The sequence below is a fragment of the Mus pahari genome, chromosome 1 (assembly GCF_900095145.1).
Source record: "Mus pahari chromosome 1, PAHARI_EIJ_v1.1, whole genome shotgun sequence".
Lineage (NCBI taxonomy): Eukaryota > Metazoa > Chordata > Mammalia > Rodentia > Muridae > Mus > Mus pahari.
Window position 1 is genome coordinate 145919334 of NC_034590.1, and position 11383 is coordinate 145930716.

Here is an 11383-nt window from a genome sequence, read left to right on the forward strand (position 1 = left end):
CATACAAATACTGTGTATATATACATGTGTATATACTGTAATGCAATTAATAGTAAATTTTCAGGACTATTAGGAGGTGGTAGGAAGAACATTTGTTGCCCACAACACAGATTTCTTTAGATTCATTCATTCATTTCACCTATATGAGTATTCTATCTGCATGTACACCTGCATGCCAGAATAGGGCATCAGATCCCAGTAGAGATGGTAATGAGACACTACGTGGTTGCTGGGAATTGAACTCAGAACCTCTGGGAGTGCTATTAACTGCCGAGTCATCTTTCTAGCCCCACAATACAGATTTTTAAGATTAAAAACCCCAAGTGCCTGTGGCTTTCTTTGTTGTGGTGAGTTACTAAAAAGAAAAGAAACAGCCAGAAAATTGTGAAGTAAATGTTTTAGGGAAGCCTCACTAATGCCAAGCTAGGATGAAGGCTAAAAAAGAAACACACACACCACAATAAATAAACCCAATTAAGGAAATAAAAAACTATCTCTTTGGATTTGATAATTAGGAATATTCCAATGCCTATTTTACTCCTACTTGGAAATAGATACTAAACTTATGTGGGACCAGTCCTCCATCCCTAATGTGAGATGCTGCTGAGGAGAATAACTATATCCCTTATGGTGGTGTTTCAAAGAGTAAGTGAGATAAAGTGTGGGAAAAAAAAAACATATAAATGTGATCTGTTAGCCTTTGCCGTGTGGCCTTTCACTTATCTAAAGTCTCTCATCTTCCTGAACAAGGCATTAACTGGTGATTTGGGACTTGGAGAGTGTGTTTCTAAATCCAACACTTTCCATGTGGCGGATTGCCTCATCTCATTTCCCTTTTAGGGCAAGGTGACACAAAACATTGTTACAGACTCTGACCTTGAGCTGAGATAAATTGTTATTATACCGCCTGGCTGGCTTTGGGTGTCTAGAGCCCTTCACCTTAATAACAGCTGCACTTGGTATTCCACATCTGCCTGATTATTATCCTCTTTCTCCACTAACTGTGCACATGGCCAAGGTGATGGAGCATGTCTAGTGCAGGGCCCCTCCTTGGACTCCTCTTCTGCTTTCTGGGAAGTTCGTGTTTTCATAAACAAGTAAGATCTTTATGTCCCAGCCTGATACAGTTGCAGACAAAGGATGTGGTAACTTCAGTTCAGGAGCCAGGAAAACACCTCTGAGCAAACCCGAGACAATCAGCAGACACCAGATACCACAGCCGGATCATGGGAAAGATTTAAAGATAGTTCCCAGGAATCTCTTTAACAATGGAGAACAGATCTTTACATGCTTTTTTAAAACTCCTAAATAAGAACATTTAGGTTCATATATGATGAGCCTACAATGATATGCAGCGTTACAGACTTCTGACATCTTCCTTTTTAAAGTTAGCCTTTGTGATCAAATACTCTCAATTTATCATTAAAGTAACTAAGCTGCAGGTAGATGAGACATTTGATGGCAACATCTGCATAGCCAATAATTTCTATTACTGAGCAGCCCAGCTGCCCCTTCTTTTTGTCTTGATATTGATTTTCACCTCCAAGTTTCATACTATCTCCTTTTGCAGAAAACAAAACAGGAAGTCTAAGACTGAAAGTTACTTTCATCCTCTGTTAAGAAGAGGCTGCGTGCTTGGCATTGGTGTCTTCATTAAGAAAATAAACTATAGGAAAACTCCAGGCTGCAGGGACAGCCTTTTAAGGGTCAATTGTACTAGCCAAGAGTAGACGCTGCCTTAAAATGGAGCTTAGTTTATCACCTCCCCTAATGCACTAACTTGGCTTATGAAGGTGTTACTCTGATGTTCTGATTCTAAGTTACCCTACACCTAACACTCCAACAATACAGAGACTAATGTTAATCCCCTATAAAAATAATATACAGAGTAAGTTTTTCATGTGCTTCTTATGTCAAAACCAGACAAAAAGCAGTCTGAATAAGCACTCAGCTAGCCCCTAGCCTTCTTTACTCCCTAGTGCCCGCCAATACCTAATACCAAATTCCTCTTGCCATGGCAAGACTGGTAGATGCTTCAAAGAACACTGAGAAGCCAGACACACACACACACACACACACACACACACACACACACTTCCTTTTTAGTTTTTAATCCATCAAGTCCATCAGGAGTCAATGCTTGTCTAGTTCATGTTCTTTTTATTTTTAAAATACAAATAAAACATCTTTCAGTATAAATATATCATTTCATTCAAAAGTAGAAAAAATATACTATAACCTTGGTCACTGCCCAGCAGGAACAAATCTGATTATTTAAAGAGTCAGAAGTCAGGGCTTCCAGCAACATGTGAGGTTAGCCCAGTTCCAGTGCAATTTCATACATAGGAAAGTCTTGGTTCTAGAAACAAATCATTCTAGAGATCATAATGATTCAAATACACCACACTGAATGTCTACCTTGTGTCCTGGAGTCAATGACCCTGGGATGAGTTGAAATTTAACACCAAGACCAAAATTAAATTCGCATAGAAACACTATATAAATTACTTTGTCGGGCGGGCTGCAGAAACACATTTGATTTTTATAGCAGTGTGCATCACTTTAAAAGTTACTAACTTCTAATAAAGTAACTCAAGTCTGTTTCTTCTTCTGGCTCGAGTGTACAGAGTGTACAGTGCATCGCTCTCTGGAGTCCATGCAGCGCTCACCGCAGGTGCACAGGCGCTCTGGCAGGGGCGCGGACCGCAGAGTCCCTAGCATTTTGTCCCAGTGTGTGAAGTATGGAGCAAAGTTGCAGTTAAACTGAGAGTGATGCATGTCGTGGTGAGCCACGCCCCCGTACCAGCCAAAGGGCACAAGTCTGTGAGTGGACCACGGGAAGTCGTAGCCCGAGTGGTCCTCCACCGACAGCCAGATGTTAATCACGTGAAAGGTGAAGATGGTGAGTGGGTGACACTGAAGCATCGCGACGTTCAGCACGTCGAAGAGGGTCAGAGAAAGCAGCTCCCAGACGCTCATGTATTGGGTCGCCAGCGCGAAGGAGGACGAGTTCTGGTGATGCACCTTGTGGAAGGTGCGGTACAGCCAGGGCACCTTATGGTGCAACAGGTGCCACGCGAAGATCTCAGTGTCGAAGAGCAGCAGGCAGATCAGGACATGACTTAGGAGCTGGGAGAGCTCGGGGGCCTCCCGGGGCAGGAGCGCAGGGTTGCGCGCCCAGTGCAGCAGCGTCATCGGGAACACGAACACCAGGTGCTGGTAGAGTGTCAGCCCCAGGCAAGGCAGAAGCTGCTTTACGGAAGGCGAGAAGTCCGGGTGGATCTTGTAGCGTCGCAAGATGGGCACCCAGGGATACAGGACGTCCAGCACCACGAACGGTAGGCAGAAGCCCACGTAAGTGATGATAGAAAAGGTGACTGGGAAGAAGGGTGAGCGCGTGAACGCCTCCCTGGTCCTTATGGTGTCCCAGAGGGGCTGCAAGAGCAGCTGGCTGGAACAGCCCAGGTCTTGGAGCTCCGAACCGTTGTGGCAGCCCATGCTGAGACTGTGTCCCACAGTTGTGGTCTCCCCAGTCAGTTCCCACCGACTTTTCTTAGGACCGTGGCCACGCCTCAGTGACGTCAGCCTTCCTTCTCCCTCCCACCCCTCTTTCCCTGTTACAGAATTTTGCTTAAATAGTCCGAATTATGCATTTGGTTCCTTGTATGTCCTGGTTTATAGTTGCATCAACTCTCCCCCCTTCATGCATGCAGCGGCCCTTAAAGCTGTTCCCCAGACGTAAAGAACTGTTTGCTCGCCTTTCAGCTGACGTATTGTTGACACAGGAGAGAGCGATTCTGCCTTGGGACAATTCACTGGCCATCACCGCTACAAACTAATGAGTTCTTCGCCCTCAGAAAGCACTGATTCCCAATCAAAGCAGAATTCCCTGAGTTTTAAAATATCTGTATTTGACTGTTTAAAGACTTATTCTACATCTTGGGGATCTCTGAGTGTACTGTTACTGGGTCCGTTGCAAACAGGGATTGAGTCCCTTAGGAGAGGGAACCTGGCTCCAAAAAGGAGCAGTCAGTCTCGCAGCCTTTTGGCACGAACGACTCTCCCGCTCTTGTACCCTTAAAGCCGGCGGTGTCAAGAGCAGAGATCAGATCCTGCAAGACAGCGGTCCAGAGGGCAGCACTGCCAGTCTTTGCTCTGGATTGGAGAAAGGAGGCTTAACATCCGCAAAGGCTCACTCGATTGGGCCAAACCGCAAAGGCCGGTGGAGAAGATGATCTGAGCAATCTCATAGCCACCGGGAAGATCTCTCATCTCCCCTGCCATTTCCTTAGAGATCCCTCAGGCTCCGACTTTTACCGGCCCTCAGTTGTTCCCTGCTCCTCAACTCCTGGACACCCTTTCAGACACTGGGACTGATCGTCCAGGGACTGAGCACAGGAGGTCAGTACTACGTCCGAGGAGAGCGCCCTAGAGAGCCCAGCACAGAAATCAGCCCCGGGTGGCCTACACGCAGCACGGAAGACCCCAGAGGAAAGCCCGGAGCCATTTTCCCAGGGTTTCCTTCTTGTATTTGTGTCTTTACAGCGGCTTTTCTCTGCTGGAAGCTGACATAGTCTTATGCAAGCTTGTGTTTCTTGTGTTACTTTCCAAGGAAAACAGGGATTGTAGCTCTAGGAGCCTGCTGCAAGCCCTGCGGGGGGGGGGGGGGGGGAGCGAAGGGGGAGGGGATGGACTGTAACTTCTGCCTGCTCCCTGCTAGGCACAAGACTGTTTGTTACTTTTGATTCACACTCATCAAGAACTGGCTCCCACATTTGTCAGGAAGGAGGCGGTGACCCCATAATTGTGGCTCCACAGCCCTCTGTCTAAGGACTTAGCACATACAACCAAAGGAAATAAGGCAAACAATCACTTTAACTTTGTATTTCACAGGTAACCACTACGATATTTGGAATTAAATGCAAATAGTTAAGGGTTTTTTTTTTTTTTACATGAAGAAAAGATAAAAGGATATAAGAAACAAACACATATGGTAAAAATATGGTACAATAAATGGGCCCAACATATACCCAGGGTGTGTGTGTGTGTGTGTGTGTGTGTTATAATGAACAGGTTCATTTTATATAGAGAAAATATATATACACAACAGGTAAGTTCATAATTCAGGCTTCTCATTTGGTAGATGTTCCAGAGTTATCACTGTTAGAGGAGGGGCACACTCTTCATTCATTCTCCAGGGCCCCCAAACTGTAGCTTTGAGCTGTATAGCAGCCTCAGAAAAAAAGAAAAAGAAAAAGAAAAAGAAAAAGAAATTTATAAGACTTATTACAGCCATTATGGAAACCAGCATGTGGTTGTCTCAAAATAAAACTAGCATATAGCCCAGCTATGCACTCCTGGCCATAAACTAAAGGACTCCACATCCTAATGGTGTACAAGAAACACAAAGTGCTAGAATGGGCATGAAAAGGGGTTTGTATAGGAAACATGAAGTCACTCAAATGGAATTTAGCTAAAGGCGTGCTTGCTGCCTTCAAAATACCCCAAAGATAGTCTGCTAACCAAACCTGCTAGAGATAAGGGACGTTTAGGATGCTGGAATATAAATGTTTATTCACCAGGACCGACCAGCCATTAGTCTCTGGTTCTCATGCCAAAGGAGAAAGCTAACTAAATTATGACCAGCCATTAAGCAGTGATTCCCGTTCCAAAGGCATACCTCTGAAAGGACAGTTCATTCATGGTGGGTAGTGTCAGGATACAACTACCATGAAGTGTTGGTCTGCCATTAAGTTCCCTACGCTCTTATCAGGAAAAGCATAGTTCTGTCAGGTGCACAAGATGACTGTTGGTAACAGCCATTTGAAAAAGGACAATACTGGTGTACTTAAAATAATTCTGACAATATATAATACTTTTGGTGTGTAAATTCCCTATCTGCCTAGGTAGCTAGACTTTGCAGTCTCCTGTCTGTGCTTAAGTGTAACCTGGGGCCAAACTTGAAAGAGATTTAAGTGTATACAAAATGCATATATATATATATATATATATATATATATATATATATATATATTCTATTGGAGCCAGCCTCTTGCTTGGGTGTTAGCCCAATCAGACAAGTCAAGTGCTATAAAAGTTATTCCTTTATTTCTAAGTATATGGAGTGATTTCTCACCTGGACGGTACATTCTTCTAACACTACCACAGAGATGCCTGTCTGTCCATGTTCATTGATACCCTGTTCACAACAGCACAGAAATGAGACCACCCTGGATACCCATGAACAAATGAATTTATGATGAAGACACGATATGAACCCACGATGGAATTCGATTCAGGTGTAAAGGAGAATTAAAATTTGGAATTGGAAGGAGTAGGGGAATACCTGAAAAGTGTAACATTAGACAAGGCGATACCAACTCAGAAGAGAACATGTTTTCGCTCATGTAGATGTCCTCCTACTTTGTAATGTGTATGTGCATAAGTGGGGGTAAATGGAGGTAACGCCTAGAAACCTAGAAAGGAGGCCAAAAGAGGGATAAAAAAGAGGTTGGAGGGCAAAAGGACATGTGTGACTTAAAAACAGAAAAAAGACCAGGGAGGGTTACAAGGAGACTCGGGGGAGGTAAAGAAATGGCCAAGATGAGAAGAGAAAGAGAAGCTACTAAATTATACTTTGTCAGAAAACATTACAATAAATATCTAATGCCTGCTATGCTGGTTTTTGTAAAGAAAAGACTATAAACTCACTAAAGTCCTCAAAAAAAGGAAGAAATGGAGAAAGGAAGGAAGGAGGAGAAAGGAAAAAGAAGAGAGAGAGAGACAGAGAGACAGAAAGGTTCCAACATGCCATAGGAACACTCTGACGCTCTGCTGGTATATTGCTGAAAAAGGAGTAAGAAGTAGCTTTGAGCTTCTTGACAGGCAATGCACAAAAGGAAAGAGGACAGATTTTTCTTATGCTCCCTTAATGTCTAACAGAAGCAAAATGGGAGACAGGGAGAGCTGCAGGTCTCTGGCCTCCCTATCAATTGGTTTATTGCAGTAGGATAACAACAGACTCCTTAATTCCTCTTACAAGGCCATGCTGTTTCCACTCACACTGTTAGGGCAACCAGTGAGTGTGGTCCTTTGATACACATCTCAGAGAAGAGAGGAAGATTTGGGGTTTGTTCACTTAAAGGGGAAAAGAAAAAAGAACTTCCGTGTGGGCCACTCGAGGTTCCAAAGGGACCACCAGAGCTCACAAGCTCAGGAGCTCACAAGCTCAGGGTTACAAATGTGTCATGACAGTTACAAATAGGTTGTACTCAGTGGACTTAACCTGGGTTTCTGTCAGGCACACATTGTTCTTTGCTGTGCCCTTTTTCATGCCTGGATGTGTTAGATCTGCTTGCACCCTATAAAAGATGGGTGGTATTGCTTGATTTACATTTAACTCTTATCTGTGCTGCCAAGACTCTGTGGTGCCGACTCATGTTCTTACTGTTTCAGTGGTTCTGTCCTCTACCACTGTAGATCTATCTCTCCATGCTTAGGACATCAAACCTGTGACACAAAACCTGGAGCCAGGCCTGCAGGATGCCCTGTTCCCGTGCCCCTGCTCCTCAAGACATGCTGAAGAACAGCTGCCCTCCTCCAGGCCCTACCCATGAAGTTCATGGGACAGACATCATGCCCAACATAAAGATGCAACCATCTCAAGGAGTTAAGTGGTTGTAGGCATCACAGCCTGATGCCACGGAAGCAGGCATAATACTCCAGGTGATTAAACAAAGTTTAATGAGCCAAAACAAAGTCGAGCCATATATAGCGTTTGCTAAAGCGAAGAGTTTCCTTGAATTTGCCAAGCCTAAGGGAGTTTCTGCAGACTCAAAAACGTAATAGTTTCCAAGTGAGTAGAGACTTAAGAGCAACGATCTTAGGATTTATTTCCACAAAGCTAAGAAAATGTCTGTCCTCTCTCAGTTGTTCACTTTCTTCTCTCTCACTGGCTCTCTCTCCTACAAGGCTCGCCCCTGCCCCATCTCCTTGTGAATTAGAGGAGCCCAGTGAAACCTAATGCATACCAAGCACTCACTTTGTCACTGACCTCCAACGGCCTTCCATCCTAAAGAATGCTCAAAAGATGCTGCACATTCATTTTAGAAGATACAGGCTCAAACTTGAAGATAAAAATAGGTTTCTGCATTTCGATATTTATTAATTTTTATGTATTTATTGAGAACACTAGAAGATGCAATTTGGGTCTGACATTCAAGGACAGTTGCCCACGTGAGTGGCTATTTTATAATTATATATGGTATCAGAACACTGTCTTGTACTTTTCCATTTGATTAAGACTTCTTCCTAATCATGTCATCTTGGCCTGAACCCTCTGACAGCCTTTAAAGACAAGAATCCCTTCTCCAGTTATTCCCAAAGTCCAAACATAATTAACTCAGTCTCAAAGTTATTTGGTACCAACTTATCAAAAGTCTTTGGGAAGCCTCACCAATAGAGCATGTAGCTAGCCAGCAAAGCTAATGATATATTCTCTTTATAATGGGTTTGGCGATTTTAATTAATTAATTAGTTAATTAACTATTTTGCTTTCCCAAGTGAGACTATTTAGACAGATGCTTGAGTGAAACAACTCTCTTCTGATATATCAGAGATTAGCAGCAAGGCCCAAAGAGGTAGAATGACCTCAAAGATCACAATATGACATCTCATTTCAAAGATGAAGAATTAAATAGTCAGTCTCAGATATGCCAAGAATAGCCCTGATTAGAGATAAAGTGTCAATTACAGCTGATGGAGAGTTACGTTCAGTGTCAGTTCTTAACCAGCCAGGATTGCTCTCAAAAAGAGCTTTGAAGCTGCTGCCGCTTCTGCTTCTGCTTCTTCTTCTTCTTCTTCTTCTTCTTCTTCTTCTTCTTCTTCTTCTTCTTCTTCTTCTTCTAATAGTAATTTTCAAAAGACTGAGGGACCATCAATTAACCTTGAAAGTAATACTAGAAGATGCTAATGAAGAATCCAAAGGACATCAGCTCTTCCTGCAAAGCCTCTGCGTTACCTTGATGCTCCTAGTAACCCAGATACTGATGCACATGGCTTCGACCTATCATATAATGCATAAGTCAGTCCTGTTCATACTGATGGAAATATTACTGGCCTCTCTGAAGCAAGCATATACAGTTGCTCCTAATCAAAAAGTCATACTATGCCTGTAAAGAAAGAAAAATGTCACCAGTCCCCTAATTTCCCCCCCATCAACATGATCAAAGGTTTGGGAGAACACATAGTTTAAAACATGCCAAGTACATTTTTTATAACGTAATTGATACAAAAAGTTCCATTTGACTAGTTTGGAATTAGACTTGAAATCTGCACCTAAAACAATACAGCAAATATGGCTGGATGATAACTGAAAGCCTTCATCGGGATAATTACTTCCTTAGGTCGCCTTTCACAAGAAATCCAAGTGGCTTCTGGCCTTGAAATCTCTCTCTATATTAGAGATAAATGATAAGGGTTGGAGGGATGGCTCGACATTGGAGAGCACTGGCTGCTCCTGAAGAGGGCTCCTACTCAGACTCGGTTCAGACTCCATACTCACATGACTACTTACAACTGTCTGCCACTCCAGTTACAGGGTATCCAATGTCCTCTTGTGGACTCCTGAGGCACAAAACTCATGTGGTGCACTCACATACATGCAAGCCAAACACTCAGACACAAAATAAAAACAAACCATTCTTTAAAATGGCAAAGCATCAAGTTACTATTTGAAATGGCTTTATTTATTAAATCAACATCTTTCATGTCCACAAACACAGACAATCCTTGTCGTTTTGACAATGAAATCAATAAACTTTGCCACTTCTGAATAGTGTGAGTCCTCTCTCTGTTTAAGGCTTCTCTGCCTCCTCTCCGCCCACTGCCCACACCTAATTTTAATTTCCAAGTCATATTTGGGTGGATGGCTGTTCCTTGAAAACATCCTCAGATGATATTAATTATATGAAAACTAACTGTTACCCTGGATAGAAATGATCACAGCCACAGCCCATTATCAAATTACTAACGGGCTTATGAAGCTTCTGGGCAGTTCCTATGAGGAAGACCCAGAGAAAGTTTTTAAAGCTGTTGTAGGAGCTGGATTTGGTGATACAAGCTTTGAGTTCCAGCAGTCAGAAGGGAAGGCAGGAGAACCGCAATTTCCAGACAAGCCTGGGCACAGTGAGAGTCTAAAAACAAACAAACAAACAAACAAACAAACAAACAAAAAACAAAAACAAAATAAAACAAACCCAAGGGGATGGTGGCTGGCAAGATTTACAAGTAAAGTCAAGAGCGCCCTCTCGTGGATGTGAGAACAGTGATCATCACCCCCCTTCATTCTCTATTGTGATGAACAACAGTGCTTTTTCCTCCTCCTTCATTCTCCATTTTATTTAAAAAAACAAACAGATTCTTTTCCTCCCCTTTCATTCTCCATGCTTCATCAATTTCCTCTGAAGAATAATACACCTTAGAAGGGCCGCAAATAGACAGACCATAAGACACTTGATCTTGGCCAAAAGGCTACAGGGCAGCAATCCCAAGAAGATCATATACTAACTTTTCCTCCCAGAAAGCTGCAGCCTTATGTAGATCTTTATGTTCTGCTCAACATAGGACTTCACAAAGCCGGTTGAAAAGACCCCCAGGGAGTTCCCATCAAAGCATCAGAGGCCTTCTCACAGACTCCAAGAGAAACCAAGTAACACTATGAAAGTGGGTGGGAATGCAGTTCAGTCTTGGAGCGCTTGCCTAGAATACACAAAGCTGAGCCTTAGCAGGATGAGGATGGGGAGGGGAGTGTTGGCCACAACGGCTTAAGCATCCAGGATGAGAGAACACAAATGGATGCGAACAGGCACCGAAAGCCTCTGTGACTAGAGCAGTCGTCTGGGATCGGTATCCTCAGCCCATTTCTCTATAAAAAGTCTCCAGCTCACAGGCCGTAGAAGGCACCAGAAAGTCCTTCAGCCCTTTCTGAGACTGTCAGGAAAAACCACATGGAGGCTGTACCAGTCCCTAGGCCTACCTGGGTGCTCCTTGTTCTTACATATCTAACTCAAAGTATGTACCCACAGTGTCAGACCACATACTGTCAAAGGGGTGGGTGACAATCCAAGGTTCTGCCTGCAACCAGCCACTATCTGGGGAAGGGATTTATTATTGCCAGGTCTGAAATGAGTCTCCATAACACAGACCATGCAGCCAGACCCAGCCCTCTCTAGGCCCAGCCTCCCCTTCCTTTCTCCCAAACTGTTCATGGACTGTGTGGTTGAAGTTTCCGGGCTTGGGGAGAGTAGAGAAAGAAAATCTTGTATCCTGCTAAAAGAAATAGTATAGACTAGCCATTGAAAAGCAAACACCAGCACACTGATGC

General features: G+C 43.4%; 1 protein-coding gene across 1 annotated transcript; it reads right to left on the bottom strand.

Moving 5' to 3' along the window:
* Positions 1-2145: 2145 nt before the first annotated feature.
* Ch25h (cholesterol 25-hydroxylase) lies at positions 2146-3517 on the bottom strand. Its single transcript, XM_021219526.1, has one exon. The coding sequence runs from the start codon at positions 3496-3498 to the stop codon at positions 2593-2595; it is 906 nt and encodes a 301-aa protein (XP_021075185.1). The 5' UTR covers positions 3499-3517; the 3' UTR covers positions 2146-2592.
* Between the last annotated feature and the right edge of the window lie 7866 nt (positions 3518-11383).